The 12,564-nt window shown below is 37.9% G+C and overlaps 1 protein-coding gene across 3 annotated transcripts in view; it reads left to right on the top strand.

Moving 5' to 3' along the window:
- SGCD (sarcoglycan delta) overlaps positions 1-12,564 on the top strand; it is a 1,048,938-nt gene that overhangs the window by 796,579 nt on the left and 239,795 nt on the right. For all 3 annotated transcript variants that reach the window (XM_033180496.1, XM_033180497.1, XM_033180495.1), the window contains one exon: positions 10,073-10,174. In XM_033180496.1, the coding sequence (XP_033036387.1) occupies positions 10,073-10,174 (102 nt within the window). The remainder of the gene's footprint in view (positions 1-10,072; positions 10,175-12,564) is intronic.

Raw genomic sequence — 12,564 nt, 5'->3', positions numbered from 1 at the left:
ACATAGGTTTTCATTTATGTATAAGTGTTTATGGGGACATAGGTTTTCATTTACGCATAAGTGTTTGCAGGGACATAGGTTTTCATTTATGTATAAGTGTTTATGGGGACATAGGTTTTCATTTACGTATAAGTGTTTGTGGGGACATAGGTTTTCATTTATGTATAAGTGTGGGGACATAGGTTTTCATTTATGTATAAGTGTTTGTGGGGACATAGGTTTTCATTTATGTATAAGTGTTCGTGGGGACATAGGTTTTCATTTATGTATAAGTGTTTGTGGGGACATAGGTTTTCATTTATCTTGGGCAGAGAGCCCAGAGGGGAATTCTGGGTCATGTGGTAACTCTGTGTTTAAATTCTTAACAGGCAGACCCTTTTCCAAAGTGACTGCAACATTTTATGTTCCCCTTAGTGGTATATGAGAGTGCATGATATTTCCACATTCTTGCCATCATGTGTGCTACTCGTGTGTGTGTGTGTGTGTGTGTGTGTGTGTGTGTTTTGGAAACTCCCAGAAGGAAGGAATGCAATCTGCAACTCTTCTTGCCTTTTCATATAGTGTTTAGCACAGGACTGGGCACACAGTAGATGCTTAGCAGTGTAGCATGACATGTGATGGTTAAGAAATTTTGTATTGGAGTTAGACTGCCAGGTTCTGTAAGCATTGATTTTCTTTACTGTTAAATGGGGCTAATGGTGCCTACCCTTTTGAGTTACAATGAGGGTTAATGAATACACTGCAGACCATATTCTTTGTCTAACATATATGGAAATGGTAGCTTTTGTTACTAATACTTTAAAATTCACATGGATGAGCACTTTCTGAACAATCTCTAGTTTAGCCAGTTTCTTTTATTCTCTTGCAATTAGATATTTAGGTATAGGCAATGTACTGAGCCCCCAAGATGAAATAATAAGTAGCACCTTATTTCTCATTGCAAGAAATTTGAAGTTTAGTGACTGACAACAGATATAAATAGGCAATTACAATGTATGTAATATAAGATATAGAAGGAAATATGAGATGAGAGATATGATATGAAAAATCCCATATGACCCAGAAAAGACATCTAATCATAACTAAAGGACTGCAGAGAGGAGCAGAAGCACTGGGAAGAGTACTGCTGGCCAAGGGAAGGACATGAAACATTTACAAAGATTCAAAAAGGGAAGGGGTTTGGAAAAATCGCAAGCATGTTCTGTGACAGAGTGAAGGCAGACAGTTGAGAGACAAGGATGGAGAAGTGAGCAGGTGCAGTCATGAAGTGTGCTAAAGATTACATTAAGAAGTTTGTTCTTTTGTTGCTATCGTTCTATTAAGTGTTAATGTCTGAGGAGCTACAAATAAGATGGTTCAATATTCCAAAGGTAGAAGTGATCATTTATAAACAGAAGAAAGCTAGAGCAGTCTCAAACTTTATACTAGTCTAATATAGCATTTATCAACTTAAAAAAAAACATTGCCCCTCCCCTCCCCCAGAGGATGTTTAGCCATTTTTCCCTATTTGTCACCCCATGAAATGTCAATATTAAAGATATATTGCATATATACTTCTTATGTAAATGTATTTGTGTTTTCTAAATTAAAAGAATAAAAATTTTGTATGCCTCCAGCCCCCCAATAATTAATTTTTGTCCACTGGGGACTATATCCCCCTGATTGGGAATACGTACTCTAATAAATTGGAATCTGAAGTAGGAACAGGTATAGATGTTAAGATTTTTGTCATTCCCCCCACTACCTTTCAAAATACAACTATTTGGAATGAACAAACTCTATCACTCTACAGATATTTTCTGAGCACATAATATTTGCCAAGCCATAGGAACTGAGACTACAGCAGTGAATAAAACAGTCAAAACTCCCACCCCTCATGAAGATTACATTCTACTGCAATCTATATATAATTGTTTCACTCTTGGATCTAAACTAAGTAATGCCTGCCATTAAAACTGCTCCAGCAAGAGATTATCTTGAGACTTGTTTGTTAAAACAGGTCTTGGCATTTCTTTCAAGCCTGAAAATGTGCTGACAGAATTAAAAACCCATCCGATGCTGATGCAGGGGGAAAATCAGAGGAGCAAGAAAATAGCACCTTTTTCTGTTAATAGATTTTATTAGTGGGAAAAACTGTTTTACCCACATATCAAAATATCAAAAATTGCACAATAGGGCTGCAACCTACTCATCCAACAGTCATCAATGTTTGCCTTTTTCTGAATACATATATGAACTCTGGGTGTTTTTACATCAGTCTTTAATCTGTACACATATCTAGGAGTCCTGGGCATGGGGTGGATCCTGGAACAGATCAAAAATGCCTTTTCAGCAGTGTCCAGTGGAATGTGAAAAATAGCACTATCTTAAAAACAACATAATAGCAGTTTCCAGCCCCATCCCACAAGAACCAACAGAAGTCCACCTCACCCAGAATTTTGCAGACATCCTGGTATCTTACCCTGCACCAGTGGAAAGGCCTCTGGGACCACTGGTCACTGCCCTGCACTAACCATGCTGGGAGAACACTGGTATCCACCACATGATCCCTGGAGTCCAAATGTTCTGCGGCTCCTGGAGAAGGGAAACTTTGGTGAGGTTATAGCCATTTCCTTTGGAAGCCTTAACCCCTCCTTGGGACACTGGAAGGAAAATGGTCTCTGGAGTACACGGGAGGCACAGATCTTTTGTCTACCGCCCCCTACCCATCCCAGTGGGAAAATATCTCCTCTTCTTCTTGCCTCCTTTCCCAGCACATCTAGCACAGTTCATTCAATGAGATTCAATTAGATTATAAAAGATAGGAAACCCCACTGCTGTTAGGCTACTGCTGCTTCATTCTCAAAATCTCTAAGCCAAGGAATTACAAAGCCCAAGAACCTGTTTGAAATGGTGACAAAGGGAGTCAGGGGCAGGAGATATGAGGAAAGAAAGAAGTTATGTGGAAAGAACCAATATTTCAGTCTATTATCCTGCTACTCAGAATTCTCTTTATTCTGTACTCATCTTCTAGAAAACTATGCAAAACAATTAACCAGTCTAGACCAGACAAAGAATGAGGAGCAAATACTGTAGTCCTTGGACCAGCCCAGAGGGTGGTTCCCCAGATTCCACCTACCTGTGCCCCTGTTCCTCTGCCTTTTCTGAAAGATCTAACTGAGGGCTTAGGGGAAACTCTAAATTAGACTGGGAAAATAATAGGATTTGCTCTTGGGTTTTTGAAAACTCCTATTCTGAGTGAGTACCACACCCAGTATGGGAATCGTCACTGGTGATCCTGCAATGAGCAAGGCTTTCAGAATTCTTATCTTCACTGGGATTACAGTGGGAGCCTGGCCTCCTCCTTCTATCTCAGATGTACCTTACAGACTTCAGGTAAGCACTTCATTGGACAGCACTCATTCAGTCAAGACCTGCTATTCCCCTATTGGGCTACTATAATTTTCATGCTTGCCTTAATGAAAATCAGTTTCACCATTTAAAGAGGAAAGTAAAATATCATCTATTTTTCTACATACTTTTTCTAATTATTCTAGGAATGGTATTCTCTCTCCTCTTTTTTTTTTTTTTTTGAGATGGAGTCTCGCTCTGTTGCCCAGGCTGGAGTGCAGTGGCACAATATTGGCTTACTGCAAACTCTGCCTCCTGTGTTCATGCCATTCTCCTGCCTCAGCCTCCCGAGTAGCTGGGACTACAGGCGCCCAATACCACACCCGGCTAATTTTTTGTAGTTTTAGTAGAGATGGGGTTTTACCGTGTTAGCCAGGATGCGCTCGATCTCCTGACCTCGTGATCTGCCCGCCTCAACTTCCCAAAGTGCTGGGATTACAGGCATGAGCCACCATGCCCAGCCCTCCCTCTTTAGTTTTTTGGAGAGAGGATTTTGCTGTTGCCCAGGCTGGAGTGCATTGATGTAATCATAGCTCACATTCCTGGGCTCAAGTGACCTTCCTGCCATAGCCTCCTGAGTAGCTGGAACTACAGGCGTGTGCTACCATAACCAGCTACTTTTTATTTTTATTTTTTTAAGAGGTGGTATCTTGCTATGCTGCCCAGGTTGCTCTTAGTCTCCTGGCCTCAAGAAATCTTCCTGCCTCAGCCTCTCAAAGTGCTGCAATTACAAGCATGAACCATTGGGCCTGGTCTGATTCTCAATCTTCTAAATACCTCTTTTGCATCTTATTGGGAGAGAAGCTGTAGTTCATAAGTGACCTAAAACTCCAATCTTAATAATACCCAAAACTTCTTATGCAGTAAAAGGTGAAATGTTTTTTAGTAAAGGTGATATCAAGGTACTTTGATGGGTTTCCAATCCGGCCTGATTGTTCCAAAGCTAGAAAGGAGACTATAAATGTGGGAATGTGGGAACATATTAATATTTAGTTGGCTACTCTAATAGCTTTGTATTATATTTTGGAAATAGAGGCCAGTAACACAAATTCACACTATTTGATAGACCTTTCCCACCAAATACCATTAGGCAGACCTAGAGACAGGGAAGTAGGCTAGAAAAGTGAAACTGATCATGAGCAAGAATAGGAAATCCTGTAAGTGGAAAAATGATAGAGATTTGGTACATTTGGGATAAGTTTGCTGCCGTGAGATGTATGTGAGGGAAGATTAAATTACTTATTGCAAAAAGAGTTACTTGGCTTGGATTGGATTTATATTTGTTGAACTGTGGTCATTTCTGTACCTTCTTCACTGTTCTTATTTGGCTATTACAGACTGTCTTACAGGGTGGGATTTGGAGGGACCTTCTCTTCTTATAACTTGTCATGGCACATAGCATTTGATTATACACACAGTGGGTTCTCCAAAAATAGCAGAAGATTCCTTCTGATTATGTCTGGGGGTGGGCAAATGTTGGGTTGTAGTTAGGATCCCCTAGACCCTGGGAAGATGTAATAAAAGTACCATAAAAATGAGTGGTGTTAGGCTTAGGATTAAGGATGGTTCTATCTGTTAATATTGCTGACTGCAGTTACCCAATAAGCCAAAATCAAAGTGACATTAATAAGAAACCCAGCAGTAACCATAATGACATTACTTTTGTGTATATTGAGGATTGGGTTACCCTTAGCTATTATCCTAATGGCTATGAATATAAAGTCTCAACTGGAAAGAGTTGAGTTCAAATTCATTGTTCTGTCATTAGCTAGCTGTGTAATTTTGAGCAAGTTACTTAACAACAAATTTGCTCACTTGTAAAATAAGGAAAATAATAACTATCTCATAAGAACATTGAAGAGGTGACATGGGATAATTTATATATAGCACTTAGTACATGAGATATAGTGTACATTCTAGATAAGTGTTGATTTTTAAAATAAATCACCAAGGAAAGCTTTATTTTTTGTTACTTAAGGGCTTTTATTTAAATTACTATTGGTGTTTCTAGAAGATTTTAGAAAATTAGAACATACAGGCCAGGCATGGTGGCTCATGCTTGTAATTCCAGCACTTTGGGAAGCTGAGGCGGACAGATCACCTGAGGTCATGAGTTTGAGACCAGCCTGGCCAACATGGTGAAACCCCGTCACTACTAAAAATGCAAAAATTAGCCAGGCATGGTGGCCTGCACCTGTGATCTCAGCTACTCAGGAGACTGAGGTAGGAGAATCTCTTGAACCTGGAAGGCGGAGGTTGCAGTGAGCTGAGATCACGCCATTGCACTCCGGCCTGGGCGACAAGAGCAAAAAAACTCTGTCTCAAAATAAATAAATAAATAAATAGTACAGATAAGCAAAAAGAGGAAAGTAGAAAGTACTCATAACTCAGACATACAAAGATATTAAATATTAACATTCGAGTATATTTTCCGCTAGAATTTTTCTCCAGTAAAATTTCCTTGAGAATTTTTTGTTATACCCACATGAGTATATGTGTATATATGTATCAATGTGTATACATATTAAACAGTTATTTTTAAGTGGGCTCTCTCTCTCTCTCTCTCTCTCTCTCTCTCTCTCTCTATATATATATATATATATATATCCTCAACTGATTGCTTCAGTCAATAATGCATCATGAATATTTACCTGCACTCTTACATATTCCTCTGCAAGAACTATATCATATTCCCTTATAGTATGTTCAATTACTTTAACATGTGACTTTCGATGGTTTTTATTTTTTCTCTTATTAAGTGACATGGTGATGAACAACTCTAAAGCTAAATACTTTCACATTTACACGGTTATTTCCTTAGGATGAAATCCAAGAACTAACATAATAATTTTCGGTAACAATGAAGGAACTGAGGTAAATCGTGAAAAGCACATGGTAAGTCAGTCATCAATAAATGGGGGAGGAAAGGGGATATATGTATGTAGTGTAAGAAAAGAAGTTGTTTGGAATAGACTTGCTGTGATACCCCAAATATAATCTTTTGTTTAAGAATATTTAGGAGTTCTTGTTTGTTTTGTAATCGTATCATGCATGTAATCATATGCGTGTAAACATATCAATGTCTTCTGACCTCAGTGGGGAAAAATGTCAACATAGCATACAGACAGATGAAGCAGCATAGTCAGTTTATAGAAGTCAGGTTTAGTATGTGTTTCTGTGAAAAGGTTTGCCTCTCCAGCTATCAGAAATGAGGACTAACAATCCAAAACACAAGCTAATCCGTCTGTCTCTTTTGGGAGGGTGAAGGTGCCTTTGGACATCTGCATTGTCGTCTTTCCCTTTGTTGCAGGTTCCACCTGCTGCGGGTGAGACACGTGCCATGTCCCCCAGCCTGTTGCCTCTCACACTGGGTTTGATTGCCCAGTCAGGTTCTCTTGGCAGAACTGTCTCCGTGAGTGCCAGAATAGAAAAATACAGATGGCACACTATCCATGGAGGAACAATTTTGACCTGCAGGATCTGTTCTGATCCACAGGCTGAAGCACATTTATGAAGACAGAATGGGGAAAAGTACCCATTTTCCACTTAGTCATTCAACTCCCTGTGTGGCATCCATACTGAACATGTTGAGATATACAGCACAATGGCAATGGCAGACAGAAGAAGCTTCAGGAGGCTGAAATAACATAGATAACATAGTGAGGTAGGTTGGGTGGAGACTGTGCAAACTAGAGACCATATGGTGTGTCTAGGCAGGGGCGGCTGCTGCTCACCTCAGTGGACCCTGGCAGTGGGAGAGCAGACCCAGCATGGCCATTCCTGTTTAACTGGAGAAACTAGAAACCTGGATTTTTCATTCATATATTTTGCTTTTCAAATGTTATTAGAAAATAGAGGAACACATAAGAAATAACAAAGCATGTTCGTAGTGTGTGTGTATATACACCAAACACACACATGCATGTGCATACACACACACACACACACACACACACATTCCTGGGAGGAGAAAAAACACGGTGGAGGGATGAAAATAGAAATTTGACTTATTTGAATATTTGTCATTTTGTAGATTTGACTTTGGTGCCACATACATAGTTTACATGAAACAAAACTGGACTTTAAAAAAGCTATCATGAAAAAATGAGAAGAAAAAATGAAACAAATCTCACTGGGTATTGTGTTAACATAATAACCCCACAGAAAGGAATTATTTCAAGTGACTTTGAAATTCCACGGTTTGACTGTATTTTCCTAGTAGGATATATTTTAAAGATTTTTAAAAACTGACAAATTCTACATTGTTTTTTATTAACCATAATGTTAGTGCAGTAATGACGTTGGTGTTCTGAAACTATTCTGTGTGTGTTGTGAGTTAAATGAATAATCGTGTTGGTATTATTCAGAAAAGGGATTTTTGGTATGAAAGAAAGGTAGTAACATTATAAAATCCATGAGATAAAATGGAAATCTTCAAGTCCTCAATTTGAGTTAAAGTTTCATGTTAAATCATATTATTTTTACTAAACGCACAACACACACACACACCTTATTTTCCAGCTCTTTCCGCAGAAACAAAGGTTCACTCAGTAGCAATCAATCCAAAGCTCCCAGTTGTGGTTTCTAAATACCAGTTCTCACTGAAATGAACCAGGGCTTCTTATTAAAAATGGCCGATTGCAGTCATGGGGAAGGACTGTAGGATTACCCTGTAACATCTCATATAGAAGAGAGAGGGCCATCAAAAACTATGTAGTTATATTAAATGGGTGCAGCAGTAAACTGGAAAAAACTCCTTTACTGAAGTAGGGAAATTAGAAAATTATAATGACAATAATTGGGCTATAATAAAACAAGTGAAAATGTTTATAGTCATAGTTAAAAAGTAGAAACCTCATTGGTTTGGAAGATACTAGGTGGAAGATGTTAGATAGCCAATTCAGTATTTTAAAGATCAACAATAAAGGAGGGAAAATCCAGCTCTGCCAATTCCTCTGTCAACTGTAATTTAGAGTTAGCAGATAGTTGATGAGATGAAAGTAAATTAAGAATAATAGAATTAGGATATAACCAGTTTGAAACCTCTAGTGAAATCGTCGATCCTCTAGGCAAAGACTACATTGGTTGATAACTTCATGGCAAAAAAATGTTACGTGCCTACTGATAGAAGAATATCCCATGAATTAAGTAAAAATTGTCCCTCACTCCACCTCAAAGATGTTCATGTATAATCTCAGAACCCATGAATGTATTACATTACATGGAAAAGGGAAATTGAGATTGCAGATAGAATTGCAGTTACTGATCAGGTGATCTTAAAATGGGGAGATTATCCTGGGTTATCCAGATGTGCCCAGTGAAATCACAAGGTTCCTTGAGAATGGAAGAAGGATGCAGAAGATTCAATGTCAGAGTGATTTTATGTGAGAAAAGCTCAAATCAGCCACTGCTGACTTTGAAGATGGAAGTGAGGCCATGAGCCCAGGAGCCAGAAAGAGCAAGGAAATTGATTCTCCCTTTAGAGCCTCCAGAAATGGACATAGCCCTTCTGACCCCCTGATTTTAGCCCATTGTGTCCTGGTCAGACTGCTAACACACAGAACTGTAAGATAATACATTTGTGTTGTTTTAAGCCACCAAGTTGTATTATTTGTTACTGTAACAATAGAAAACTAATATACCCCATTTCCTAGGATGTATTCTTTCTAGAAAATTGCACCTGAGTCTGATCAAGCTTCTTGATGTAACTACCAATTTATAGGAAACATAACGAATAGAGGAACACATTATATGAAAGTATGGGAATGTTCAGCAAAATCTGAACTCTGGAAAATTCTATTTTTAAAATGACATTTATCAAATAAAGTATATGTGTATATATTTGTATATGTGTGGATGTATGAGAGAGAAAATGACTGGAAATTTTAGGAACTGATCTAGTATTTTATGTAGCAAACAATTGCTGTAAGGAACTTAATTCAAAAAAGCAAATTATAGAGAAAAAAATATTAGTGAAATTTGAACATTGACACTGGGTGTTTGATATTAAGGAATGATTGTTACTTCTCGAGTATGTGTGTGGTAATGGGATTATGGTTATATTTAAACAAAGAAGGGGAGTGTAGGTGGCCATAATAGATAATAATAGCCGTAAATTGATAATTGTTGAAGATGAGTGATAGGTACATATGTGTTTGCTATCTGTTCTTTCTACTTTTGCATTCATTATTTCCATAACAAAATATTTTAAAAAAATATTAGCAACTAACTTGACTCTTTAAATGTTTGTGACTCAAACACACATGTCCAAAGTCTGGATTTAACCAACAGGCTGCCAGCTTGAAATATCTGTAGAGTTTTGGAAATAGGATCTTTTACTTTTCCTGGAGTATTATCCTTTTCTCTCCTCCTACTTACCTTCTCCCTCCATTCTTTCTGTGCTGACTAGCAATTTGCCCCCTGCTCCAATCTGTATACGTGGATGACTAGGGGGCATTCAAATTGCTTGGAATAGAATTTTCTCAGAAAGAGTGAAAAAGATAATATGCATAACTGCATTGAACAATACCTCCTAATATTTTACATGTTCTTTGAATACCCGTCCTCATTCCACGCCTTCAAAAAAAAAAAAAGGCAATTAACTTTCCATTTTTAACAGCCTGAGGTGTTTTGAAATTTTGGCTAATCATATCTTCCTTGTTATCTCTGTGTTCTATTTCAGGATGGAATGGGAAACCTGAGGATCACAGAAAAAGGTCTAAAGCTAGAAGGAGACTCCGAATTCTTACAACCTCTCTACGCCAAAGAAATCCAGTCCCGACCAGTAAGTTTCTGCTGAGAGAAGAAGGCGTTATTGTTGTTCTAGAATCTGAATCTAGAGGAATTGATCTTGCTATCAGCTGGGTACAGAGGACTGGGGTGGGGAGTAATGCTGGTAGTAAGATGAATTCGCTTTCACTTCTGATTCTTTGAGTATCATCACAGCAGTGGTAATGTAAGCAAGTAAGATGACCTCTCTGAGCCTCTTTCCATTCCTGCTGAATAGAAGGTAACAACCCCATGCTACCCAACTTTATAGATTGTGTTGCAAATAAGGCAAGACAGCAAATGTGGAAAAGCCATAAATAGTATACAAATGCATGATAATATTGCTGTTTATTTTATTCATCAAGTGCTTCAAAGCCCTTTTTAGAAACACAGAACTAAAGAATTAGAATTTTGTTTCTCATTAAGACTTTACACTATGTAGCCAGTGTTGGTTAGGATCAATTCAGTATCAGGCTGAGTGCAGTGGCTCACACCTGTAATTCCAGCACTTTGGGAGGCCAAGGTGGGCAGATCACCTGAGGTAGGAATTTGAGACTAGCCTGGACAACATAATGAAACCCCGTCATTACTAAAAATACAAAAATTTGCCAAGTATAGTGGTGAGCATCTGTAGTCTCAGCTACTGGGGAGGCTGAGGAAGGAGAATTGCTTGAACCCAGGAGGTGGAGGCTGCAGTGAGCTGAGATCATGCCACTGCACTCCAGCCTGGGCAACAGAGCAAGGCTCCATCTCAAAAATAATAATAATAATAATAATAATAATTCAATATCAACAGCTACATTCTGAAATGATACTTAAATAATCACAACAGAGTGTGTACCCTGTTCTAGGCATATTGCTGTTTTGCATGCAGTCTCCTTATCTAATTTAGTTTGCAGATTTGTCCACTGAGGTGGGGACTATTGCTGCCTCTTTTGTAGATTAAAGAACTGAGGCTTGGAGAATTTTCATGTCAAAAGCTTCATACTTGTAGCAGGACAGAGATTTCAAGCCTTCTCTGTTAACCATTATTTCCTACATAAGCTTTTTCTTTCATTCCTTCTTTTCTTTCTTGTTGCTGTAGCAGTGATTCCTACATATATACCTTGCCTTTATTAACCGCTGTTATTCCAAATTGCGTGGGGTTCTTTTAGTGGTTTTGTTTTTTGGTTGGTTGGTTTCGTTTGTTTAGTTTTTATTTTTGTTTTTTAGTGGGGTGATAGAATTTGCTGCTTGAAAAGGATTATTAATGCATTTGCTGTGCCTCGGATTGATCCCCCTTCACCTGCGAGCATAACGTGAAAGTTCCCCCAAAGCATTACTTGCATTGTGTGCATTGATTAGCATAATTATGGAAATTCAGCAACTTGGTGCAGTGGCTAATTTTATCTGAATGTTATCCAAAGTCTTGAATTGTATTAAACTAGTGCCACTACTAAATTTGAAATAGATTTACTTTCCTGTGTGCTTAGTAAAAGAGAGGGAGTCAGAATGTTAAAACCATCCAAAATAGCAAATGAATTTAGCCATCCAATGATTATTTATAAAATGTAACTGGAACCTATAGTACATTGTCTTGGGTACTTAAAGTACACAGAGTATTGTGAACATATTTACTGTCATTGAGAAATCTATACCCTAGAAGGAGTAATGAGGTGACCCTGTAACGTGGACAATCAGATGATAATTCTGCCTTGGACAGAATAGAGACATTTTTAAGCATTTAAGAAATACCTGTTATATGCATTGCTCTTAATTTATATCTTGTTTTCCCAACCTGGCAATTTGGTTAGTAGTCATAGACCTGTTTCTAGTTGAACTTTAGACAAATAGTCTTACCTGTATTAAACTTGTTTAACTCACTGGTTTAGTTTGGTCATTTCCCTCTACGGATGTTGGCGTACGTTTTCTGTAAAGGGCCAGAAAGTAAATATTTTAGTTTTATTTTAAACTTTTTTTTTCTTTTTTACAGCTCTCAAAACTTAAACAGCATTCTTAGTTTGGGAGTCATACAAAAATAGGCCACAGGCTGTCATTCCCCAACCCTTCTAATCTATATTAGGAATAATTCCATAAATATATAAATGCTCTTATTAGACTGGAAGTGGTAAAAGGTAGATTTTAAGAACATAAGAAGAACAGCTGATATGTGTTGAGTAAAACATTCTGAAATAAGTTTCCTTGGTAAAGAATTAGTCATGTCAAGAAATGTGTTTTAGAAGACTTGAAAACAGGGTACTGGGTGCATCTGTTGGGTCTGTATGCAGGAATTGCTTGTCTAGCAAATGTGTTAACCAGCCTCTCTGGAAATAGACAGACAACTGATCTCAACTAAGAGATACACCTGCTTGTAAGTTTAAAAAGTAATGATTACTTACTTCTACATTTAATTACTTACTTTAATAC

This window comes from Trachypithecus francoisi, unplaced genomic scaffold, assembly GCF_009764315.1.
Source record: "Trachypithecus francoisi isolate TF-2019V2 unplaced genomic scaffold, Tfra_2.0 Lachesis_group2, whole genome shotgun sequence".
NCBI classification, from domain to species: Eukaryota; Metazoa; Chordata; class Mammalia; order Primates; family Cercopithecidae; genus Trachypithecus; species Trachypithecus francoisi.
This window is presented reverse-complemented; position numbering and strand designations above follow the sequence as displayed.